Source organism: Amphibalanus amphitrite, unplaced genomic scaffold (genome assembly GCF_019059575.1).
Source record: "Amphibalanus amphitrite isolate SeventyFive unplaced genomic scaffold, NRLGWU_Aamphi_draft 000701F_arrow, whole genome shotgun sequence".
Classification (NCBI taxonomy): domain Eukaryota; kingdom Metazoa; phylum Arthropoda; class Thecostraca; order Balanomorpha; family Balanidae; genus Amphibalanus; species Amphibalanus amphitrite.
In genome coordinates this window covers 23,558-50,830 of record NW_024882195.1, presented here as the reverse complement: position 1 = coordinate 50,830, position 27,273 = coordinate 23,558, and the positions used below count along the sequence as shown (strand labels likewise).

The window sequence follows — 27,273 nt, the reverse complement described above, 5'->3', positions numbered from 1 at the left end:
AGGCCGTCCCACCGCGGCAGTCCCTCTGGCCCCACTGCACTGGTCAGGCGGCCCCTTCCTCTGCGAAGGGTGCCCCGCAGGTTCAGGCGCCCCTCGCTCTGCGGAGGGCGCCCTGTAGGTTCAGGCGGCCCCTTCCTCTGCGGAGGGCGCCCTGTAGGTTTCAGGCGGCCCTCGCTCTGCGGAGGGCGCCCCGTCACGGCAGTCCCACTGGCCCGGCTCGCGGGTCAGGCGGCCACCTCAGCTCTCTGTAGGTCGAGTCAAACACGCCCCAGTTTTGGCGCCGACCGCCGGCTGTTGGCGCCAAAAATAGGCGGCCCGATGGCGCGCCGCCGCCGCCGCCGGTGGCAAAGTCGGTGTCGACGCGAGCCAGAGTCGGTGTCGACGCGAGCCAGAGTCGGTGTCCGTGAGGTCTGCGCCTCCACCGGATCCCGCGAGTCAGTCAGTGAACCATTGGACCAGCCCGAGAGCGGGACCCAGCGGAGATAGGCGTGAACAAACCGGCGCGAAACGGCGCGAGGCAGTGAGGGTGGTGCGGAGAGTGGTTTCAGAGGTTCAGCGTAGCGACGAGTGAGGTGAAGCGAGTGACGAGTGAAGTGAGTAAAGGGGCGAGTGAGAAACGCGAGGAGTTTGGCCACCGATCTTGAAAGGTCCAAAGCTCCAGAGTCCAGACAGCCTTTGGATTCAGTGCTTGGAGTCCAAGGTTCCTGAGTCAGGGAGTCCGGACTGTCCTCAAGTCCCGGAGTCCGGAATCCACCAGGAGCCGGCGCAATGGAAGACGGCAGGTGAGTTCACATGTCCGCGGACTTCCCTTGGATTCTCGGATTCCATCATAGCTCGTGGGATATCACCAGACCCGGCGTAAGACACAGCATTGCATGCAGAATAGCGGGAGTACAGCTTGTTTTCTGTCCTTATCATGAAGTTGAGGTGAAAGCTGAAATCCGCATGAAATTGACACATTTTATATTATATCATTAGACTACCGACCATGGGAATCCGATTATTGCTTGTTCATCAGTCTCGCCCGTATGTATGTACAGCCCACCGCTAAAGTAATGTAGGGTTTTACCAATCTCAACGGTTGGCTTTGACTGGCGATTGTTTAATGCGGAGTGATCGAAAAGAAGATGTCAATAGCTAAAGTTGCAGCTGCAAGGGTGACGATACATATAAGCTACATTCAAAGTTTCACTGTAGTCTGGCTAATCGTTCCTAAGCTTCAGAAGCAGAACATACCCATGACTGAAACCCCACATTACTTGTGCTGTGGACTGTACAATGCGCGTCTCCCAAATAGCTAAATGGCCATCTTGTATTCACACTTTTGACCTTGCAACTGCGTTCCCGGAGAAAAGGACTCGTTCCAAGGTGAAGGATCAGGCATGTGCGGCAGTTCAGTCACGCAGGAACGTGGCGACAGGTAGAGGACTTGTTCTGTGATCGCGCTCATTTCGCGTTTCTACCTCGGTTCTTTCATCGATAAATATCTCCAGCAGCTACCTCACCACCTGGCCCCGGGTGTTATTTGGCCAAAGTTGGCAGCCCGGGCCAGATGTGACTCACCGCTGCTGAGACCGCTAAAACGCTGCCAACTTTACCGTTCTGCCGTCTGCGAGATAAAAATATACGGGACAATGCTGCTGGAATGTGTCATAGTGTGTGTCAAGTACCTATGGTAGTTTCAGGAGAGTTTGAGACAATACCTATACAGGGTGGGTATACCTTTTCATCAAATGGTTTCTCCAATTTACAAAAAAAAGAATCGTTGAATTTCACTTCCTTTTGTCGTTCTGCGCGGTTAACAACCAACTTTTTTCTTTGGTTTTTAAGCTTTCTTTCCATGCGAGGAACACCGGTAACTTCCGTCAATGTTGGATGTTGTGTGAGGGGTAGAAGCCCCAACGCCCCCACCCTTCCCTCCTTGGATCCGCCATTGCGCGAGTACCTATGCAATACTTTAGTCAGTACTTATTAGGTCGTCGTCACTACTAAACACTCCTTCATTTGTGATTTTTTTTTTGAGATTTTATGCCTCACGTGTTCTTTTCTGTTTAGATTTTCGAATGCGCAGCCAATGCGAACGTGTCACCATCGGTGGTAGTGTCCAGTTTGGAATTACGTCTATTGTTTGTTTGTTTGTTTTGTTGGGTTAGGCCCTTTCGGTCGACAAGACCATTGCAGAGCCGGAAGGATGTTAGGAATTAGGGGGAGACATTGGTCTGGGCAGGCACCCTAGTGAGTCGCCGGGGCTGAGCCCGTCCAGAGGACAGGCCACCCAGCCCCAAGGCACTCACTGTACATGGCTGCGGGGTGCGCTCCCTCGGGAGCAGCGGTGCCGCTCCAAGGGAGCAGCCCGCATGAGATAAAGTTGCCTGTCCAGCCCGGAGGGGGGTTGCGGCGTGGAGGAGAAGGATTTCAGTATCCTGAGGATAGAAGCACGGATAGGTGAATTACGTCTATTGGATTTCGGGTCAAGAATTGGCTTCGAACGGTCCTCCAAGTTCGTGACAACCTGCTGCTGAAAATGTTGCTTCACATCGGACATCCAGCAATGAGCACACCCAGTACCCACACGACGATTTCCACCCAAAATCAGCAGGAGTCTGCACGCTGATGGTGAAGTTCACACTACATGACAAATCCACCATCTGGCAAATGACTCATCGATCCCGGGTATCCGGAGCCAGCCCTTGGCGCATTGCCAGTCCAGTCGGCACAGAACCTTGGCGTAAACCCAGTCAGGGTTTGGCGAATTTTTGGTGCTTGGCCAAAGCATCATTCCGTTCGGGCGGCGGGCGAATGTCAAATGCCACGATAAGGTGACGCGGATGTATCGGGATAAGCTTGCATTAGGTTTTCACTAAGAATCCCTAATAAATGTTCATTAAATTAGTAGTGTATATCACACCAATAAACAATGCAATATTTTGTGTGCTGTGTACCTACCTATTCACTTCGCCATACCGTTACTGAAGTCAAGGACCAGTAGGCAGCATTCATAAGCCCTCCCATTTTCTTTTGTCAGTGAAATTATTTTGGCTTTCCTCGCTGTGCAGTCACAACATTTGAACGTGACGCATTCCTGAATGGAAGTGACGCATTCCTGAATGAACGTGACGCATTCCTGAATGGAAGTGACGCATTTTAATGGAATGTCGGACACTGTGCTGTCTGGTATTGTTGTACGTTGCAATAGATTGCAATCGGAACAAAACTTCAGGTACCCTGGAATGTGCCAAAAACGACCGAACAAGTTATTAGTCATGTTACGGCACATAGTCTAAAGACATAGTGTACGGTGTACGCGTGTTGCTCGAGGTGAGCCGCGAAGGTGCCGCCGATTTCACGAACACTGGTGGATCGAACAAGACACCCGGTGCACATGCTTCTCAGCGTTTGAAGTTGGTGATAATTTACCCCTTTTTGCCTAGGACAGGAAACCAATAGGTAGTTTTTATAATGATAAAAAATAGCCAGCAATGTTTATGACTGCAGAACAAAACAAGGCGAATTTGGACGTATTCCTGAAATTACGAGAATTCCGCCCTTAGTGTCCAATAGCTTTATTGTTCCCTATTATCCAAAGCGGACCGACTGGGAAATGTTGATGTGTTACTTTGGATATTAATAATCAATCTTTGGATAGTTGGTTCATAACATTTGCTTTATCACCTGTTAACCCGCGCCCGGCTGGGGGTCCTGGATTTCCACGCCCTGCTGGGGGGGGGGGGTGTTTGAACACCCCCCCCCCTTGTAACTCGGCTCCTGGGCCACGTAGCGATACGCGGAAGGCGGCGTTCGAAAGAGCGTCAAAAATAATAACGAAATCACTTCGGTCAATTTTTTGGTCAGGTCAAAGGTCAGGTCACCAGAGGTCATTGAAGGCAAAATTTCGCCGATTTCCACGTCGAATGTCGAAAATTTCCAAGAAGCCAACGCATAACTCGAGAACCAATAGAGCTACAGCGCCGCGGAAAAGCGCATTCGATAGCCCTATTAAAGCCCTTTCTGAGTAATCCTCTCTTATTTGACCTAACGTCAACGGTTTTGCCTGCAGGGGGCAAAAACTGCAAAAATAGCCGATTTTTTCGGAAACAGTTTTTCTGCAATAACTTTTGATCCAAGTCTTGTACGAGCTTGCTTTTACCGGCATTGTGTTCCTCTCGTCAAGACGCATCGAATGAACTATAAGTTGACCTTGAAAGGTCAACTTGAAAATTTGACCTCAGGTCAAGGTCATGACTTGACCTGAAAGGGTCATGTTGCATATCAGTCGATCCCTATCGTCAAGCTGAACACATCTAAGGCGTTTTCATCGCTCTAGCATGCCTCTGTCAAAAGTTATTTGCGAAAAACTGTTAGGTACCTTTCGTGACCTAAGATGACCTCAGGGCATAAACAAGGGTCACGGACACCATTTTCATGTTCAGTGTGTCTAAACCACTTGTAATTCGGTGTTTGGGAGTGTTTATAATGTCTTTTGTCCAAAAGAGGCGCATTTCAATTTTCTCCCATTGACTTATAATGGGGAGGTCGCAAAATTGACCTGACCTTAGGTCATCGATAGCAAAATTCTGAGATATACATTTTGTGCATGCTATTGCTCTTAGCAATCGCTGAAATTTTCAAAGCGATCGGTCACTCGGTGTAGCTATGACAGACATTGAAACTTTTTATGAGGTGAGGTCACTTCAAGTGACCTGGTGACCTGACCTTGTATGACCTTGGTCTGAAATTTTCACAACATGTGTAGAATTGATGTATGATAAAGTGTACCAAAAATGGCGGCGCTCCGTGCTGCCGTTTTTGAGATATTCGCGAAAAACCACAAGGGGGGTGTTCAAACACCCCCCAGCAGGGCGCGGGTTAACCCACGCGGGGCTGGGGGAGGTAAATTTTACCCCCCCCCTCGCGAATTTTTGCGATATCTCAAAAACGGCGGCGCGCAGCGCCGCCAAACTTTCATTACCTTTTCTTACATCAATTTGACACATTCCCTGAAAATTTGAGCGAAATCCGTCGGAAAATTTTTGAGAAATTGACGTTTTAGTGACGTCATGTTCGCCATTTTCGCCTCAAAAACGGCAAAAGTTCAAACGCCGCTAACATCTTCATTTTTAAAGGGATCAAGACGTAACAAAAAAGGTTATACGTAATTTTACTTTATCTATCAAATGGCTATCTCGTTTTTTTTTAAAAATTTTGGAAATTTTTTGAGAAATTGACGTTTTAGTGACGTCATGTTCGCCATTTTCGCCTCAAAAACGGCAAAAGTTCAAACGCCGCTAACATCTTCATTTTTAAAGGGATCAAGACGTAACAAAAAAGGTTATACGTAATTTTACTTTATCTATCAAATGGCTATCTCGTTTTTTTTAATTTTGGATTTCGGCCTAAATTTTTTTCAAAAGACTGACTTTTTTGGGAAAATCATTATAAAATCCAAAATTTTGAGCCTATCGAAAAAACCGGAATATATGTCAGAGAAGTGGTCTATTTGCACCTACATACCAAATTTTAGAAGAATCGGTTCAAAAATGTGGGAGTTATTCGAAATTTTATGACGTCACGACACACAAAATTTTTGAACAATGACTTTTTTGGAAGTTCTAGACCTCGTACGGAAACAAAAATAGCACCATTCGATTTGCCGTGAAAAACTGCATCAGATAGACACCTTTTTAAGCCTTAACAACCAACTTCAAAATTTGACCTCACTTGACCTGACCTTGACCTGACCTCGACCTAAAATTCATCCAGAGGTGGTCCATATCACTTATTGAGTGTGCCTATTGAATTCTATGAGTAAAATGACCCATAAAACATGTGTCGCACATGCCCTTTTCTATATTTTGTTTTTTGGTGACCTGACCTGACCTGACCTGACCTTGACCTTGACCTCTGAATGATATTGTATGCAACGAATATTGTCTTGGTAGCCTAAGAACACGTTTTGGGCGATCAGTCTCAGTCCATGACTCCATTCTTCGGCAACTACGGTGCAAGGCCGATACTGTAGAAACTTGCAATTTGTACCCTTGACCTGACCTTGACCTTGACCTCAAACTTTAAATTAAAGGGACCCTCCCACCTTCAAAAAAGTTAATGAATTGGCACGAAAGTGATGTCGCTCGGTTCAGAAAGAGCGAAAACGAAAATCTACCAAATTTCATCGAAAAATATTCACCGGTTTTCAAGATATTAGACATTTACTTTTGTTTACTTTTTGGGATCTCCGCTGTTCCTAGCGACTTTATTTGAAAGTGCGGCATTTGTTGCGCGCAAAGCAGCATATACCACCGCGTGCTACCAAACGTTTTAGTAAAAGATTTAAAAATCGTTAGATCTCCGCTGACGTCACAAATTCTAAGGGGGCATACCAATGCACTAGCCCCTTAGAATCCGAAAACTGCAAGTTTGAAATTCCATATCTCCGAATTAAAGCATTTGTCGATGTTGTGAGTGCCCAAACCGGTATTTGCAGGCCATGGCCACCAATTTGGCTATCTCAACTCAAAACTAATGTTAAGGTGGGAGTGTCCCTTTAAGTACATGTTTTTAGTAGTTCGTGATGAGAGCTTTCGATTGGCGTTTGAATTTTCCAAATCGGACCGTTAGTTCGGGAGATAACAGGGGGGGGTAAAATTTACCCCCCCCCCCCAGCCCCGCGCGTTCGGCTGGAGACCCCAGCCCCGCGCGGGTTAAGTGGATGCCTTTATTGTTTTCACAATACTTACAGCGGCCAGAAGTTATATGATATTTGACCGCACTACGAGTAAGTATGAGTTGCCCGTATATAATCGCTGTGATCAGCGAGGCACCGCGAGGTGCTGCGTGTGTTCTTTAATCAGCGCGCGCGCTGTATCAACGCCACAATACCAGCGAACCAGCCATGTCAGGATGTGTAATATTGCTGTAAAAATGGCTTCCCGCTAAGTGCATACTTCTGTATTATTGTCACAAACTGAAAGCGCTTCTTGCCGTCCGGCAACTTACACATATAGTATCTTCCTTCATTCTTCAGCCGGATAACTGGTTCAGTCGAGTCAGAGTGATAGGTAACTGTATACACGCGTCACGCTCATCACTTAACATTAAAACGCATTACTTTGTTTTGCATCATGGAAGCCGACCAGCGCAAAAGCAAGAGGGTGTGAACCTTACACGTGCGGAACTGCGTGGGGGTACTTCGAACTGACTCGTGCACGGCACCCTACTAATCGGTCTCTAGCGGGGTGCCAAATTTTAGCGCAATCGGCACGACCGTTCTTGAAATATGATAGCGCCACCCTACACGTGCCCACGTGCAAACTGGGTCCCCATTGGCTTGTGCAGTGACATGTGCACGGTAGGTAGTAGGTACCCTTCTCTTCGGTCTCTAGCAGTTTACCAAATTTGTGCGCAATTGGCCCGGCCGTTCTCGAGATCTGGAAACGGCCCCTGCCCGTGCGCACGTGCAGCAGCACCCCAACCGTCGTGATCGGTTGGGGTGCTGTACAATTCACATGCTCGTTAGAAATTCGAAAGTTGTTTGATACATTGTCGAATCCGGTTATCTAATAGATATAAATGATAAATGAGTTCATCACTGAACTGTTCTCCATCCTGAATCAGCTTCACCCTCGCCAGCTTAGATCTCCTCTGCCAGCCCAGCCAGTTCTGAATCAGCCACACCCGTCTGACTGTGTGCCCAGTGACAGACTGGAATATAGTGACTCAACCGTGTGAGACCCGGACCGGAAATACTGACACTAGCTGAACCGCCATCGCAAAATACTGACACTCCTGTGCGTGAGCTTTCTAGCTCCCTGCTGCAGCATCACGTACTATGAAGAAAAGAGAAACAAATCGATGAATGTAACAATAAAAGAAGTTTTAAAAAATCAAGGCACTAAGCAATGCATAGCTCAAATTCAGTATTGTCCAAAGATGCAGAACTCTCCTTGCTCTAGTTTTTTTTTGTGTGTGATTTAATCTGATTCAACTCGAATTGGCAATTAAAATGTTAGCACGGCTACCAATACCAATTGCGATCAGCGCATCATCAGCTAATAAACTCCCTGCTCTGTTGAGCCCCCCTCCCTCCCCCAGGTTTGACCCAGTGTGGGAGGAGGGGTAGGTAGCCAGCTGAGTCGGCCACATTCTTTGGCGGTTGTCCAGGGCTGGGTCCGGCGAGGGTGGAGGAACTTCAAACGAAGCGCCGCACCGCCGCGCCACTGGGACCAGAGGGCCCAGGTAGTTACGGTCATCTCTCTGGGATAGGGAATAGTACTGGGGTACTAGGGAAGCTCTGATTGCTCCTTTCTTGACGGTCAAACACAATTATGTTATATTATACTTGTAGCTGGATTTTGAAGCGTTATCAAAGATCATCTTTCAATGAATTTGAACTAGCAAACTACATATAGACAACGTGCAAATGAACATTGCGGTGAAGTATGATCCACAAAACTGGAACCAATCTGGAATTTAAGTTCTAACCTCCATTCGTGCACGCACGACATACACAATTTTCCACAAAGTCGATTCACTTTTTTGTTACCTATCTGCTGCCTTTTCGAATATTCTAACCTTTTAAAACATGTCATTACCTGGCTATCTAGCGGTTGAGTAAGCTGGCGTCCCACGGCCGGGTGTTGGCCCGTTTCCTGCCGTTTGCAGTCTCAGCAGGGTCGCGGGAGCCGCGGTATAGGTATTTCCGGTACTCGGTGATAAGGTCCGACCAAGATGGCGCCCATCAGCACTTTATAGCCGGAGAGGGAGGGAAGAGACCGGGGAGAGTTTGATGCATGGGTGTGGGCATCTCAGGAGGGGACGGGGAAGACCAAGAGGGGCGTCCTTATCTAATATCCAGCGCAAGGGATACTCTGTTTGAGGAAAAATTACGGTAGGATAGCTTTTGATCTATGTTCGTTATGCATGTTGAAGAACGATTCATAACAGATCATATGTACCTAAATGTATGGTTTTATGAAATTGTGTATACCTATGCGACAATAGGCGGATTACAAGAATGAACATTGCGAATGAACACTCTCGAAGTCACGCCGGCGACTTCGGAGCTTCTCAGCGAAGTTTCACTTTCATCTCAAACCTGTTTGCCTGTCATCTGCTTGGAATCTTAACCATTCTATTCCGGCTGAACCCGTTACTGGACCACTGTGCAGTGGGCAGCGGAGCTGGCCAGCCAGACCAGACCAGACCCAGTGGCTGGCGCCTGGCTGAGCTGACCAGCCAGACCAGACCAGACCCACTGGCCAGCGGAGCTGATCGTTTAGTAGACCTAATCCGCTGGCCAGCTGACCGCACAGATCAGACCCAGTGGGCAGCTGGCGGTGACTCACCCCTCGATGACTCATCGACTCATTACTCCAGAGCCCCATTTGAAGGAATGTCGTTCGACATACCTCTGTGACCACTCCGCACAGCGGTGATGGGCCGTTACTATATCACAGACAGAGCGGAGAAAGTCTCGCCTGTCTGTCTGTCTGTCTGTCTGTCTGGCTGGCTGGCTGGTTAGCTGTCTGTCCACCGTTTTGCGGCGCCACAGATATTTCGTAAAAGGACGTGAGGAGCAGAGGGGACAGGCCGTATGGAATATGATTTGTGGGGAGTGTGAGACAATCTGCGGAGGTGATTTGTGATGATTGTTGGATGATTTGTGGTGATTTCGAGTGCTCACGGATGCGAAGGGTTCTGGACAATGGGAATGTCAAGAAGCGCTTAACATTGGTGACAAGTTTGGGAAGGCGCGTATGGAAACGAGGAGTGATCTGATAACTGATCACGCGCACAGTGACTGAAAGCAAAGGAGCTGGACAAAAATGGCGTGCAGACTACAGAAATGCAGAGAAGTGTGTTAATCAAAATTCGAATTTAAAATGTGTCTTCTCCTCTGTCTTGTGCTTATTCTTAAGATGACTTACTATGGTTGTCTTTAAACCCTGACGGCTGTTTGTTTTTAGCTGTCATGCTTGACGAATCGTGTTCAGGTTCACGCATGTAATAATGTTGCAAATGCTTGTTTTGAATAGAACTGTCAACAAATTACTATGAACTAAACAACTAGACTACGGAAATTTTGAATGCGCCACACACGTACAGATACCCGTCCTGAAGGAAAAGTAATTTTGTAAAAGATGATAAGTGAATAGCATCGACAAAAACGCTCGGATTTGTCCAATATTTAATCAGTTCCATGAGTGATTAGCCGAGCATCACTCCGGCCTGCCCTGGCCACGCGTACCATTACTGCGATATTTCCGCTCTGTGGGCCACAAATCACACTCCCTCCCCTGTCCACCGCGACCGGCCGCACCGCGCCCCTGTGGACCGGCCCTGGCGGGTGGCGATACCGCAGGGGATGGCTCGGGACGGGACGGGCTGCCCGTCTGCACACTGCCGGCGGCCCGTGAGGGAAGCACAACCGCCTCTGACAGTGACACACATCAACATTGATGCAAATTGTGCAGTGTGTGAGTCATCTTATCAATCGTAAGAAAATGCAGCATGTGATAGAGCAGATTTTGTGTTTTAGCTGTCATTGTTCATAGAAAACTTGCTATTTGTGAGAATTCGCTTGCACCATGATCCACAATTTACTGACCAGATACTGAGAGCTTTGCGTGGTAAAAAGGGCGTATATAATGATGAGTGCAAGCACACTTACATGCAATATTTCCATGACCGAGTGAAAGCTGCACTGCATACTTGACCACCAATAAATTAAGGCAGAGCATCAAGAGAATCTCACATGTGCGTAAAAAGTATGCAACTCTCCGCGGTGAAACTCTCAACTCTCTCTCTCCCTGCGGTTACTTGTAACGGGGGACCAGTGGGTTAAAATCTGCATATTTAGTTCTTAGTGCAGCTGCTTTTGGTTTCTGCAGCGCTCCCCAGCTGTCCCTCCCTCCCTCTCTCCTCCTCCCCTGCTCTCTCCTCTGGGACCGTCTGCCGGCAGCTGTGAGTCGGTCCCAGTGCCAGGCCGCGTGGAAAGCCACGTCACTGGACTTTTGGCGAGTCATGTGGGCTGAGAATGCTGGAGTCATACCTTGAGTCATGTTCGGAGTCATGCGACGATATATTTGGTACCGAAATTATTTTAACATTTCTTGTAATCAAATTCATTTTTGAGTAGTTTGCATGTGTTTGCTTCAGTGTCTATATGTATGATTGAAATTTGAAGTAACATGAGCGACATGTTAGTATGAATTACAGCTTATTGATCGAGTAAATAGCCACTCTTGCTTTCAAACGTCATCTAGCCTCAGCGAATAAACTATCTCACATATTTACCGATTCTATAGGCAAACATTTTTGAAATAGTGCCATGACCTGCACGGTATATGCCATTGATGACTGAGCGGATGGCTCGGTGGCTCTGTTGGCAACATTCGGTCAGTCGAGTCATGGGAGGTCAGTCCTCGTCTGCTCCGTCCGACACTGCAGTCCAGGCAGACAGAGGGCGCGGTTTGTGGGAAAGGAGTTATGAGCGTGTGGTTGGGAGAGAGGGAGGGAGGGGCAGAGGGGAGAGGGCTGGACGGAGCAGCTGGGGTGTTGCAGGCGAGAGGGAAAACTGCTGTGAAATATGCAAAATGGTCTGGGAAATCCAGACAAAATTGATGACCCTCAAGGTAGGCGCTATTAAGTTCGAAGATGTCGACCTCAGCGTGAAAAGCGTTTGTATAAGGCAAACAGTGTAGTTTTTCTAAGTGAAAGCTTTTCTATATCACTGACCAGTTTTGCAACTCGTTTTGTGATCTGGTAGGGAAGCGCTGCATTGAAAAAAAAAAAACACCAGCCGACATCCAGGGAAATGCAACTGCAATCCACGGTCCGACTCGTTAGTCGACAGGTGGAAGATGGAGTCGAGGGAACACAGATGTTTGTTCAAAGTTCAAACACTTTCGTATTCCATCTGTCGAGGTGCAGTGCCGATCTGTCAAGATTGGGTCAACATCAACCAGTTCTCTTCGCGCCAGATGGCTCTAAGTGAAAATTCTTACGATGCCTATATTTGAAATCATGTCACAGGGCTGAGTGAAGCCGCTCTCACCACCTCACCAAATCGACCTCCTTAGTCGCCCGGTGCTCCCCGTCAAACATTGCTGAGCGCCTGGATAAACACTCCAAAGCAGCAGCTCTGGTGCGCGGGTGCGTTCTTGGCAGAGGCCACACCTCAACCCTGCTGACAGGGTGCCAGGGGTGGGTACAGGCAGCAGATCATTGGGACTTTTCCACGCACAAAACTCGAACGGTTATATCGGTACTCGAACGGTACTCATGACATTTGTGGTTATTTTAATGGCTATCAATGAATTCTTTATCGTTGTTGCAACCCCTGAAGCTTTTACCTGGAGCCGCCCATGCGGGCGTTGTCAGCTGGCTGGAGGCCCCCCTCCCTCCGCCTGACCCCTGACCTCAGGTATTGTGTCTGCGTCGGACGCCGGCCGTCAAAGGTCAGGGGTCAGCTGTCAGCTGAGTGACCTGAACAGCCCCAGCGCTCAACGCGAGGAGCGGGGGACTGGGAACGAAAATGTGAACCGCAGTCAATGCATCGACTGGATGGACGCAGCAGGCCTTCACTTTTCATGCTGACACCTCACACGCTGAAATAAACAAGAGGTGGACATAGTCACGGAAATTTATTTTGAAAAAGTGTTTTACACTCTACATTAGTCCATTATTCAGAAGCTATCATTTCATATCTTTACCTACATGAAGTAGGTAATGAATTCCATATTTTTTGTTGTTGATTAGTAAACATAGTGAAGTACAACTTACGTCAACACATTCTTATGACTACAAGATTCATAACTGACATCACATTCTGTTAAAAAAGGACAAGTCACCTCTGTAGCTGTTCTTCTTTTTGTTGAAGCCTGATTCCAATAGATATCGAAGCACGTTGACCTTTGACTTTTATCTTTTTCCATAAATAGCAATGAGAGCTAGCAACTGCACCGCCCTCCCTTGCCTACAGGCATCATAGCCCGTGCGGGGCTGGGGGGGTAAATTTTACCCCCCCTCCCGAATTTTTGCAATATCTCAAAAACAGCGGCGCGCAGCGCCGCCAAACTTTCAGTACCTTTTCTTACATAAATTTGACATGTTCCCTGAAAATTTGAACGAAATCCGTCGGAAAATTTTTGAGAAATTGACGTTTTAGTGACGTCATGTTCGCCATTTTCGCCTCAAAAACGGCAAAAGTTCAAACGCCGCTAACATCTTCATTTTTAAAGGAATCAAGACGTAACAAATAGGATATACGTAATTTTGCTTTGTCTATCAAATGGCTATCTCCGTTTTTTGAAAAATTTGGATTTTGGCCCAATTTTTTTTCTCAAAAAACTGACTTTTTTGGGAAAATAATTATCAAATCCAAAATTTTGAGTGTATCGAAAAAACCGGAATATATGTCAGAGAAGTGGTCTATGTGCACCTACATACCAAGTTTAAGAAGAATCGGTTCAAAAATGTGGGAGTTATTCAAAATTTTATGACGTCACGACACACAATGTTTTTGAAAAATGACTTTTTTGGAAGTTCTAGACCTCGTACGGAAACAAAAATAGCACCATTCGATTCGCCGTCAAAAACTGCATCAGATAGACACCTTTTTAGGCCCTAACAACCAACGTCAAAATTTGACCTCACTTGACCTGACCTTGACCTGACCTCGACCTGAAATTCATCCAGAGGTGGTCCATATCACTTATTGAGTGTGCCTATTGAATTCTATGAGTAAAATGACCCATAAAACATGTGCTGCACATGCCCTTTTCTATATTTTGTTTTTGGTGACCTGACCTGACCTGACCTGACCTGACCTTGACCTTGACCTCTGAATGATATTGTATGCAACGAATATTGTCTTGGTAGCCTAAGAACACGTTTTGGGCGATCAGTCTCAGTCCATGACTCCATTCTTCGGCAACTACGGTGCAAGACCGATACTGTAGGAACTTGCAATTTGTACCCTTGACCTGACCTTGACCTTGACCTCAAACTTAAAATTAAGTACATGTTTTTAGTTGTTCGTGATGGGATCTTTCGATTGGCGTTTGAATTTTCCAAATCGGACCATTAGTTCGGGAGATAACAGGGGGGTAAAATTTACCCCCCAGCCCCGCGCGTTCGGCTGGAGACCCCAGCCCCGCGCGGGATAGCATACCAACCGCATGTCAGTATGAGTCATCAAATGGTATTTCAATTATCGGAGTCTTTTACAGATGGCCGCGCTTACCATTGGTTCGCGTCTCCAACGGACATACCTGTCGTGTTTTGTTTACTTTTTTCTCTTCGATCCACTTCTTTCACCAAAGAAAGCTAAAAAATCCGATGACAGCCGCAGAATAGCTCCCTGGCGAACAGGATTTCAGAGTGTGACATTCCCTTAGCGGATAACCAGGTCAGATTTGGTCCCGGGCGACATTCCGGTCATTCAGACAACCATTCCCAAAATAACCCCCAGATCTCTTCCTTGTGAATCAGAGATCATCAAATACAAAAACAACGTCGACGTCCGGTCTGGCATGATCTGACCCTTTGATCGGAATCTGGGTGACTGGGTCACTGACCCCAGCGGCTCTATTTCATCTCTCCACGGGGGTGTTTCTCTCCACCTTCCCGCGTGGGTGGTCCCGTGTCGCCGCCGCGGATACCTCCGCTGCTGAGAAGAATCCTCCCCACTCGCTCAAACACGGCTAGAAACTCGGCCGGCGCAGCGGGCCGCGCGGTGACGTCACTCACCCACGTCACAGCGGGTGTCGGACCCGCCCCCGGGCTGACCGGCGCGGCTCCTGTCGCCCGGTGGGTGCCGGGCTTAGTCGGCGAGCGGCCGGGACGAGGGGTGTGTGAGGAAAGACCGAGTGGGTCTAGTGAGAAACGTGGTGGGAGCCGAGGGCGAGACGAATTCTCACACAGGTGGTGTGAGAAGTGTGAATCAGTGCCTTAGGAGAAAGAGACCCAAGTGGGCTTGTTGGCGAACATAAGCACCGGCGAAAGTATTTAAGTGGATTTTTCATGCACACCATGAAATTGAAAGTCGATTTTTAAGATCCCGCGAAGTGACTTCCAGTTGCAACTTGTGACTTGTGGAACCTGGGGTGACCTGCCCTGACCTCCGTTGACCCTCGGTGGCCTCTGGCGACGATTTGTAACCTGATCTTAAGCGACTCCGGAGAACCTCGGTGATCTACAGGGATTCTTGCTACCCTCGTGACCTGCAGTGACCTGAAGTGACCTCCGGTGACATCTGGTGACCTGTGGTGACCTCCGGTGACCTCCGGCGACCCGCGGTGACCCCCGGTGACCTCTGCTGACCTCCGGCGATGTCCCAGAGTGTTGACCTCTGTGACCCGCGTCTGCGCCACCACGCGGCCTACTCGCTGTACCGTGACCTGCTGGGGGCCTACCAGGGTCGCGGGGTGGCCCTCGTGGAGAGTGCGCCGCCCGGTAAAAAGGTGACGAGCGACAGCGGGGTCACCGCGCACATACTGAGCATCATGTGAGTGCCGGAATAAACATACTGTGAGTGGCTAGTGGAACGAATTAAACCAAGGATATCGTGATCGGTTAGCGACTGTAGGTAACCCAATTATCTAACTGATACTGAATCTTTCAAAGATGTTTAACTTGCAATAAAAATAAAAGCATCTTTTCGGCTAGTCCTTCGGATATCTTTCCAACAGTATAGGACATGCTAGCGTGTCTTATTCGGGCAATGATTTGACAGCCTTTGGCATAAATAACGATAAACCTATCGCATACATATAGCCGGTCCCGTACCTCAAGCCGGTCCCGTAGCTCAGTTGGTTGGAGCGTTGGACTCCGCGTGGTGAGAGCACGCGTTCCCGGTTATGACAGTTCGGGTTCGAAGCGCGACGGGCGCTCGACATTTATGGGCCTCCTGACAGGTATGGTTGCGGTTGGTGACAGGCCGTAGCCAGGCGAAGTCAGCGAGGTGACCGGCCGTGCGCGGCTTTGTGCGCACGTTAACCCTCGCCGGCACAGGCCATTTTGCGTCCTTCGACGGCACAAGGGGGGGGGGGGTTGGTACGACCCCCCATCGCGTTTGGCCGCTGATCAAGCTAGAGCTTCGCGGAAAAACGAGCGTGTTGCCCGTCACGAGACGAAGCCGATGATACCCAATTTTAAGGTCCTAGGTCATTGGGTGACCTTCCAGGTCAGGACAATGACCCGAAAACCGGGAAAATCGGGACCTGTTAGAAAGTCGTAGAGTGTGGCTGCTATGTGGTTTTCCGGGGTGCCGATCACGAATATCGTGTTAGTTTTGATCAGAGGTGATGTTTTTAAGCATTTAGACCAGGTCGGGTCAGGTCAGGTCAGGTCAACCGGTAGGGGTTGTGACGGGTATTCGTAATACGTGTCAACCGCCTCTGACAGCTTCGTAACATGTTACGAAGGCACCAAAACTACTTCGTAAATGTTCAACTGGTTGGTAAATTCGAATTCAGCTCCAAAAACTAGCCTAGAAACATGTAAAACTCGAAAAAGTGAACCGAGGTCACCCGAGGTCACCAAAGGTCAATGACCTGACCTGACCTTCAGGTGACCTTGACACCCACCCTAATGTATGGGAGCAACATCAAATCACATGTTTGAACGTTTGAAACCACGAAAAGCTTGCAAACGCGCGGCTAATGCGAGCCGACATACGCCGAATCGCGATTTCGGCCAAACATGGTCACGGAAAAGAGGTCACAGGTGAAAGGTCATTGGGGTCAGGTTCATGCAATTTTAAGGGGACGTGTAAAATTGATCAATGCGAGGGTACTGAAAGTTTCGTCGCGATCGGCCGCTTTTTACGCGAGTTATTCGCGAAAAACCTTAGGGGAAGGGGGTTGCATCAACCCCCCCCCCCTGTGCCGGCGAGGGTTAAACTTTGGACTCTAAATTCTGCCATAGAATCGGAATTGCGCGATCGGAGGGTAGAAGGCAGGGTCATCGCAACAAGTTTCGCTTAGCGGTGGCTCTGTCCTTGTGAATCCTTCCCATCAAAAGGTTCGGACTAGATTTATAAAAAAAATATATCATGTTATCTATGCCTATTGGTTTTTAATTTTCATGCGCAAACATACTATCGCTACACGATATTAGCGATTGTTGCGACTTTTCATTTATCGGTGGCCGTGTTTATGCTTGAAAGTTGATTTTATCTTACGATCACAGATATGACTTAAATTTGTAAGTTTTTGTTTGTCTGTTCATTGTTCAAGCATGCAAAAGGCGAGCCGATTAACCCGCGCCCCGCTGGGGGGGGGGGGGCAGAATCTGCCCCCCTCCCGTTTTTCGCCAATAACTTCTAAACGCGTTACGGCAGCGACGTCAAACTTTCAGTACCTCATCATACATCAATTTGACACGTTCCCTGAAAATTTGAGCGAAATCCGTCGGAAAATTTTTGAGAAATTGACGTTTTAGTGACGTCATGTTCGCCATTTTTGCCTCAAAAACGGCAAAATTTCAAACGCCGCTCACATCTTCATTTTTAAAGGAATCAAGACGTAACAAAAAAGGTTATACGTGATTCTACTTTGTCTATCAAATGGCTATCTCGGTTTTTTGACAATTTTGGATTTTGGCCCATTTTTTTCCAAAAACTTACTTTTTTGGGAAAATTATGATACAATCCAAAATTTTAAGTGTATCGAAAAAACCGGAATATATGTCAGAGAAGTAGTCTATGTGCACCTATATACTAATTTTTAGAAGAATCGGTTCAAAAATGTGGGAGTTATTCAAAATTTTATGACGTCACTACAAACAAAAATTTAAAAAAATGATTTTTTTTTTGGAAGTTCTAGACCTCGTACGGAAACAGACATAGCACCATTCGATTCGCCGTGAAAAACTGCATCAGATAGACACCTTTTTAGGCCTTAACAACCAACTTCAAAATTTGACCTTACTTGACCTGACCTTGACCTGACCTCGACCTGAAATTCATCCAGAGGTGGTCCATATCACTTATTGAGTGTGCCTATTGAATTCTATGAGTAAAATGACCCATAAAACATGTGTCGCACATGCCCTTTTCTATATTTTGTTTTTGGTGACCTGACCTGACCTGACCTGACCTTGACCTTGACCTTTGAATGACATTGTATGCAACGAATATTGTCTTGGTAGTCTAAGAACACGTTTTGGGCAATCAGTCTCAGTCCATTCTCCGGCAACTACGGTGCAAGGCCGATACTGTAGAAACTTACATTTTGTACCCTTGACCTGACCTTGACCTGACCTCTGACCTACTTAAGCAAAAAAAATTGGACTCTTTAGATCCGCCTTGTTGAGAGCTTTCGATTGCCGTTTTCCCCGTCTTTCTACGACCATCGGTTCGGAAGTTAGACAGGGGGGGGCAGAATCTGCCCCCCCCCCCCCCAGCAGGGCGCGTATGGCTGAATAGCCCAGCGGGGCGCGGGTTAATATGGGCTGATACGATAAGGACCAAACAACAAAAACAAGTAGGGGAGAGTGGGGCAAAGCGGCCACCCGGGGCAAAGCGGCCACCCATCGTTTAAGCCCTTCATAGCTGGCGTCAGTTCCAATTTATGGTTTCCAATTATACTTCTCTTCACGGTCGTTCGAATGAGCCAGACCGGGGTTTCAGGCCCATCACCATTGTTCTGTGAAACACGGAAAAGCATTTCTTGCCAGGTTACCAACTATGTTTACAATTTTTAAATGTTATGTTATTCCATAACCGTTTGGAATTTTTATAAGCGTTCTTGTCCATGCATTGCATGGTTATCGTACATGTATTCTACCAATTTTAATGTTTTTTACCCCATTAATAGCTAAGCTGGAATATTTTTGCCTCGGACGGTATGCGCGGGGCAAAGTGGCCGGGGCAAAGTGGCCACCCCCCAATTGGCCATAAGTTGCTTCCATCTGGATAAAAAACATTATTTATATTCAAATGTGTCGTCATGCATTCATCTTGGCCACTTTTCAGTTGCATGAGTTACCAAATAATGCAATTACCTAAATGTTTATTTTCATTAAAACCCTTTCTTTGTTTACCTACAGGTGGAAGATGATAAAGTAGGTAAACATCCATCCTCGCTTAACCTTGTCACCATCAAATACCCTAGTCGTACACGAGGCAACTATTTTGTTTCTCATATCAGGACTTGAGAAGACGCCGGTGGCCGCTTTGCCCCAGGGTATGGGGCAAAGTGGCCAATATGCATAGGTTTAAAGTTTTGTCAATATCTTTCATATGTGAACGCCTTCGGAAATAAAACGCAGTTGAAATAAAAGGCAACTTAATAGGGATCACATTGGTATAGAAAGAATCTTTCCAAGTTTAAAAATCAAGCGTTGGCATCGTGAGAAGCGTTAGGGTGGCCGCTTTGCCCCACTCTCCCCTAAAACGCAAGAGAAGGCACAATTCACCATTGTAAGTACCGGTGGAAGCTTTTCTAAGAACTATTCAGATCGGCAATTCATTGCCAACGGGTTCATCAGCACAGTTGATGATATGTAACTAGTATGCGCCAATGTTTGCCACAGCATGTAATAAAGCAGAAAGGTGAGGTTATTGTCAGCTTTGAAACGAACAGACAGGCGATGGTGGCCTAACTGAAAACGTAACTACATACATTTCACAGATGTCGTATCCCTGAACCTTATGCGAACAGTACGCGCCTCCCCCGTCAGCGATTTTCATATTATCACATCCTTTCTTTCATAATTATCCCTATTCTCCGTGCGACATTTGTCATACTCGGTATATTAATCTGGCACGCTGCCAGCGGCTCCGAGTACTCCGAGTACTCAGTACTCACCCATCACATGCGATATATACTCGTGGTACGGATTACATGGTCATAGAGGGATATATCCCTAATCCCCGGAATACTTTTGGTCACATAGGGGACACATGTGCTGGTGAGCAGGCCTTGAGGTTTGCAAGGGGCAGCGTGAATTCTGAAAACCCGTTGATGACACGTGGGACCGCGTTGGGTGACATGACGGACGCACAGCATGGTCACACATAGGGTCTCGTGCAGTAAATAACACGTGTGACATGGGGTCGAAGACAGGCACCATAAAGAGTCCCAGGTATGATCCTGAAGTGCGGGAACTACATGTGACAGCGGTCTGACAGGACTATCTGGCAAACAAGTTAAACAGTGACAGTCTGGGGCTGTGCACGTAAAGGTCGTAATGGCACTGACATCACCGTGTCTGTATCTGCCACGATAAGCTCCAGGTGTGTGCGTGCCGATCCCTCCTGCACAGAGCACATGTCTCCGTCATAAGCTGCTGAGCCCTACCGGAAGACAGACGTTCCTATCAGAGGAGCCTCCCCAGATGACACCTCAGATTGGTCCAAGCCAGGCTGTGACGTTGTTACTTGTCATATCTGCTCAGATCTAGTCTGAGACGACGTGTGTGATATCCGCAGTGCCAGTTACGGGATATTATTTCATTAGAGGTGAAAAATTCACTGGGCTGGGTGTCGATAACGCAGGCTGCAGGGGTGGCAACAGGCTAGGAAACGAGCATTGTTACTATGGCTAGCCATATTATTCCACTCTACCCTTGATTTGCCTATATTCAACATGTTTTATAATTGGCGCCTCAAGTCAGTCATACCTTACGCGGACAATGGGCATTGCACGCAAGAAAAAAAGAAAGTTACGCCGGTTAGCAGACAACAAAATCAAGCCGCTTTGTAGAAATATTGTTTTTGAGCCCGAGAGTCCCTGCTAGTATTCGCTGTTAGACCCAGTAGTCCATAAGTGCATGATGCTGCATTTCATCAGTTCCAGGCCCTTTAGTATAAACCCATCAGTCACTGTCACCTCTCCCCATCTTTGATCCGCCCCTGATCCCAGACTGTCTGGACGACAGTTTCACCTCAATGTTGATCCATATCGCTCGGCTCTGGCATGTGACAATGTTAACGAGCTACACTACCGCTAACGGACATTTCCAGACCGTATCGCCAGATCAGGACATGTTCACGGTATTTGCAGCGTTTTAGCCGGTTATAACCCCAACCTTGAAATGGACGGCGGCGTCTGAATGTACGATAAGAAACCATGAAGAGGGTTGATGGCTTGTGCTGCAGTGATGACGTCATTGGTTGCTAGGCAACGGGTGAGGGCGGATGATATGTGAGGGCGGGGAAACATTAATGAATAAACATGCGGTAAAGTTCCCATGTGTAGGTACAGTTTGTTGGTGTGGGAAATGGTGGGGTATCATGCAAGGTATCATGCAACTGCAAGGGATGATGGCAGAGTATGAGGTTTGAGAGATGGCCGGAGGTCCAGCATGGGATCGGAGGCTGATGTCCTCTATTTCCTCTGCTGCTGTACATTATCTGATAGGTATGAGTACAGATAATTTCTCTGTAGGTATATAGCTACTCGTTTTCTTACGTACCTATGTTTCTTTTTTAGACAAAATAAAAGAGATAATGAAGTAAAGAAACAGAAAGAAAGAGAAGCTGTGAGGAGAGACAGGAATCGGGTAGAAGAGAAAAAGAGAGCCAATCATAATCACGTAGTAATTGCTTTCATATTTCTGTTCGTAGAATTAGAAACTAAAGCGATACGCCATCACCAAATTACCCAAATGTAACCCTACCGACTTACGTTTCTATGTACATATACCTTTTTAGCCCATTGCAATGGTAAAATAGCTGATATGGTTCTTCACGTCGGCACGGCCTTCAAACCGTGAGTTCGTGCGTCATTTGCGCGACACGTCAGGTTGCAAATATCAGCGAATTGGAGCGAACTCTTGCCACGACCATGGTTGTGTGTTTGTAACCACTGCACTCGATGCCGGGTGAGCCGACAATGGCCAATTCTGCTGTTCCTGCCCAGTGCCGCGCCTCCATTCACACGGGACAGGGACATACGACAATGGACATAGTCACAGCAAGTCACACACCAGCTACGAAATGACGGTATAAGTAACGAACATTGTGAAAATTGCCTGATTGAGGAATCGGTATGTATTTCTTTTTATGCAAGCTGTTTGATGCTTTTTAAGACAACATACAATTGAAGCGTTTCTTGTTCCAAATCTGTATCGAGATGATATCGTCTAAATAAACATCTTCGTTTGTTAATTTTTTAGTCACACAACGGTGACAGTACGGTTGCTTGCGGTTGCTGAGGAAGAATCGTCATTCATCTTTTTTGTGTGTGTAGGTATGTCTGTTGCCATTCGGTTTTTCAGTTGTCCCCATCTATTCCTGTAATATAAATAGGTATCTCGAGGCAACCTCGTTTCGTCAGAATACCAACTACTGACCGACAGCCAGTTTATCGTGTTTCCATTCCGCACCTGATCGTACAATATCAGTTCCCCGTTCCTCAGGCCCAGCCCTTGCTCCCCCAGTTCACCAAACACCCCAGTCCCCCCAGTTCACCACACATCCCAGTTCGCCACCCGGCGTCAGACGACCCCCAGTGACCGCTGTCCGTGACTGTGACTGAATCTGCAGTACGATGACTTCATGTCCCCCTGTGTTTCAGTCAGAGTCAGGCGGGATCGGACGGACCCGTGGGCGTGCCCCCGCCGCCGCCGCCGCCGCCGCCGCCCCCACCAGCGGCCACCAATGGGGGAGCGCCGCCCCCGCCCCCGCCGCCGCCGCCGCCCCCGGCCATGCCGGGAGGCGTGCTCCAACCCCGGCGAATTCCCACAGAGGTAAGTGGCCGGACTGAGGGGGAGCAGTGGGGAAGGGTGACACATTCGTGTAATGTTTTGTATACCTTCGTTACTTAATCGAATCTAAAGTAAATACTGATTTCAAATGCCATTTCGAACATTGCATTCAAGTCGAGAGCGAATCACTGCCTGGAAAAATTGTGTTCTTTTTTAGACCAGGCGCACTAGACTATGACGTCACTGTCAGTGGCTATAGGATATCCCGACTGAAAAACGTATCGTTGGCAGTCTGACGGGTCCTACTGGGCTTCTGACTGATCACACTGAGATTTCTCCGTAAAGCATTCGGGCCAGCCGGCTATGAGCGAATGTGCCGTCCACTTGTCGGAATTGATGCGAGTTTAAACTGTCAGGCAGTAGGTCAAATAAAGTCATTATGCATACCAACTACCGTTCTGATTCTCAGATCATTTGCATTTTATAGTCGTTTTCCTATCTCTCACGCTTTGTCACCTTGCCAGCTGCCGATTTCGTTCTACCTCGCAAAACAGGTGATAGTGAAGAAGTGTAAAGGAGAGCTTTCAAAGAGAACTTGGAAAGGGCATTTTGATTTGTCGTCAACGCCTCAACATAAAAATGTACTGTGCTCTAACATAACTCTAAAAAATCAGTGAGATAGGCGGAAGATAGCTATAGTAAAAATAAGTGGTATAAACGTATGTTTTCACCAGAGATAATTCATGCACAACGTTCAAAAAAGGCTCAAAACGGGCACGGAGCGCACACTACCGGGTGCACTGCCTCAATCCCATGTCCGCCCCGCCCGCCGGCTCGTCACCCGTCACAGCCCCCCACTGACAATACAGTAGCCCACCGGTCTAATGAAGCGCTCACACACGCCCCGGGAGTACAGAACAGGGCGGCGTCCGTGCCGGTGCGTAATGCGTGCGTGCGAGCATATACAGGGCGTGCGCTATCAGACTGACATGTGAACCATGATGGCTTGGTGATTGGCGTCCGTTGTGCGCTACGATTTGATACTACTTGTGGTTGTGTTATGCAACACCTAGGCAACATAAGAAGGCAAGCTGGAAAAAGGCTGAAAAAAATAGACGCATAAAGCACGAGCAAATAAAATGCGAAATCCCGCATTCGCGGGAAAACGTTAGGAGTCATTCAAAATTTATTTCTTCCGTTCTGGTAGCTTCGCCATTTTTAAAAGTTACATTGCTTGCTCCTTTTGATACGAATGCAGCATCAGCTATTTTTTTTTTTTGTAGTGACTTTAAGTTCGCCGACGCTATGCCAACAGAAATGTCTGAGAGGTCACAAACTCTAATAGCCGGTGCAACTAACAATTTGCTTGAATTGGCTGAATGGTGCTTTCAGGACATAATAAACCAGTATAACGCCTTTTGGGGCGACTAACGGAGCGAGCGAGAGGGTGGGCCTTGCACGTGCAAAATGGCGAGGGGGTACCTCCAACTGACTTGTGCACGGCACCCTACTAACCGGTCTCTAGCGATGTGCCAAGTTTGAGCACAATCGGCCCAGCCGTTCTCGAGATCTGGAAGCGGCACCCTGCACGTGCGCACGTGCAAAATGGGTCCCAACTGACTTGTGCACGGTACCCTACCAACCGGTCCCTAACTGTGTACCTAATTTGAGCGCAATCGGTCGAGCCGTTCTCGAGATCTGGAAACGACCCCTGCACGTGCGCACGTGCAGCAGCAACCCAACTCTGGCACATGGATATGCAGTGCCTTGTGGGTGCCTACCTACATGCCAACTTTCAGCGCAATCGGCCAAGTAGTTACCGAGATATTGCAACAATTACAAAACTGACACCTCTTCGTTTTGCACGTGGCACGTGCATAAGGGGTCACCCACATGCATCGGGAATAGTCCAATACTTGGTAGGAGGAATGAAGCTACCCTACAAAAATTACCGCATGTAAATCGGTCAAGTGGTTGCTGAGATATAGGTAAGCCTCGCCAAAGCGTCCGCACGGTCGGCCGGCCGGCGCTCATACTCAGAAATTTCCGTTAAAGGGACTATCCCACCTTTAACATGGGGTTTGAGTTGAGATAGCCAAGTTTGCGGCGAGGTTCAGAAACCACTATCTATCTAGGTCGCAACCCCCGCGGCCTCTTGGTGTTGAAGAAATTCGTTCCCTTCATTTGAAAATGGGCCTTGTACAAGGCCCTATCTTCAACATGGAGCGACCGTTAGTGTGACGTCACCTCGTTTAGTCATTCTGATTTGAATGGGTTTGTTCATTGAAAAATCGCTTAAAACTTGGTCTGAACTTTGTTGTGGTGCCTACAGAGTAAAAAGAATCAGCTTGATGACAGTAATGTGGCCTGGGGAAGGAGGTAATTTTGGGCTGTGACGTCACATATTTGAAAGTTTGTGTTTGGAATATGGGAAGCCTAAGATGTTTAATGAAAAATAAATGCCAGAACCGTGTTCCTGGTCATCCAATCTATAAAGTCGGGAACAATTTAACCCGGCAGTTGCTGGGGTATTTCGCCACACACCGTTTGCTGGGGGGGGGGGGCGTTAAACGCCCCCAGCCGATAACTCGAGAACCAATAGGCGCAGCGAAACGCACGAGGCGGCAAACGAAAGAACGCGACGAGACGCTTCAGATGAGTACTTTAAAGTTGAATTTTGAGGTCACAGGTCGGGTCAAGGTCAGGTCAAACACCTGAAATCGGGCTTTCAGTAGCATGGACTTCAGGACTTCGCAATGGGCGCCTCTCGTCACAAACTCTGTCAAAACGGTGCACAATCCATCATATAAGGCCTACAAGAGTGTCAGCTCCATTTAGGGGTCAGTCAACCATAGGTCAGGGTCAAGGTCAGGTCAACCGGGTAGGCATATATCCCCGAAAATCAAAACTGATATTCGCAGCCTGTGACACATGTTTTATGGGTAATTTGGGGCGTAGAACACGATGGTGACATTCACTTTATCATATGTGTACGTGTTTGGCTCAAAAAGTTCAATTTAAGAAATGCATGTATCACGTTCGTGAAGTAGTCACGAGAAATTGCCAAGATTCAGTTCAAGATTTTGGAAAATGCGGAACGATAATCAATAATCGAAGATAGCCATTTTATTGGTCATGATATTGGCAGTCTAATGGCGTTTATGGCATGTGTCTATGTCTATTTTATGATTTTATATGATTTTTTGAACATATGCCGTTTTTGGTCGAAAACTCAGAAATCATGACGTCACTAAAACCTCGATATCTCAAAAATTTTCCGACCGATTTTTTTGAAACTTTGTCACAATAAATTTCAATCAATTTCCTACAGGTACCCAAAATGCAGGCGCGCCGTTTTTATGCTATGGCCCGGCGAAAAAAGTGGGGGCGTTTAACGCCCGCCCCCCCCCCCCAGCAACTCGCGGGTTAACTGGTTTTAACAACATTTTAGAAGGTGGGATAGTCCCTTTAATCTAAGGAAAGACTACGCTTGCTTCGCTCGCTCCGTAATGACCAACTCAAACGTTATCGGTTATTTTTCCGAGATGTGAGCGATAGCGCATATCTGAGACTGAATAGAGGCAGGGCGTGTCCGTTCAGAGACGTGGTGACAGCTGGCTCCAATAAATCAGAGAAATATAGCCAGATCTGTGTCTGTCCGTCTGTCCGTCTGCCAGCACCGCAGTTTTGGTAAGATCCAGCACTTCTGGAAACAAATCGCTGCACTTCTGGAGACAAATCGCTGCATTGAAATGGCATATATCTTGCTGATGGACGGCATAGGCGTAGGAACAGGGGGGGCCAGGTGGGCAAGTGCCCACCCACTTTTCGAGGTGGGGGGGCCAACCATGTGTTTTGGCCCACCCACTTTTAACTCGAGGCCCCTCGTCTCGATTTGAGAGGACGTCGTCAGTGTCACCTTCCAGAATCTCGGTAAAAATAAGTTCCACGAATCCCCACGCACGGACTCCAAGGGGCCATGATGGATCCAAGGAGGCCCTCTGTTCATACTTGTCAGTCGAAGCCCCTGAGACTGATGGCCTGAGAGGCCCTAGTGGATCTGAGGAGGCCCCAATTTCCACACTAGTCTGGGGAGGCCCCTGACACTGGCGGTCTGGGAGGCCCCTCTATCCACACTTGTCAGAGGTCTGAGACTGGTGGTCTGGGAGGCCCCTCCATCCACACTAGTCAGAATAAATTTAGGCCCCTGACACTGGCGGTCTAGCCGAGGCCCCCTACCCTCACTAGTCAGAGGAGGCCCCTCTATCCTCAATAGTCATAAAAGGCCCCTGAGACTGATGGTCTGGGAGGCCTATCCATCTACACAGTAGTCAGAGGAGGCCCCTGAGACTGATGACCTGAGAGGCCCTTATAATCACACCAGGCAGAAGAGGCCCATGATACTGATGGACTGAGAGGCCCTTCTATTTATACTGGCCACAGGAGACCCCCAAAATTTTCGGTCTGGGAGGTCCCTCAATCCGGCACCAGTCAGAAGAGTCCCCTGAGACTGATGGCCTGGGAAGCCCTTATATTCACACTAGGCAGAGGAGGCCCCTGAGACTGATGGTATGAGAGGCCCTCATATTCACACCAGTCAGAAGAGGCCCCCGAGGC

General features: G+C 47.8%; 1 protein-coding gene across 1 annotated transcript in view; it reads left to right on the top strand.

Moving 5' to 3' along the window:
* Positions 1–466: 466 nt before the first annotated feature.
* The window catches only part of LOC122364820 (formin-like protein 5), a gene marked incomplete at its 3' end in the record, with an annotated part of 50,311 nt that continues 23,504 nt past the window's right edge, over positions 467–27,273 (top strand). The window contains exons 1-2 of the mRNA XM_043335577.1: positions 467–782; positions 22,527–22,698. Coding sequence (XP_043191512.1) covers positions 769–782; positions 22,527–22,698 — 186 coding nt within the window. The remainder of the gene's footprint in view (positions 783–22,526; positions 22,699–27,273) is intronic.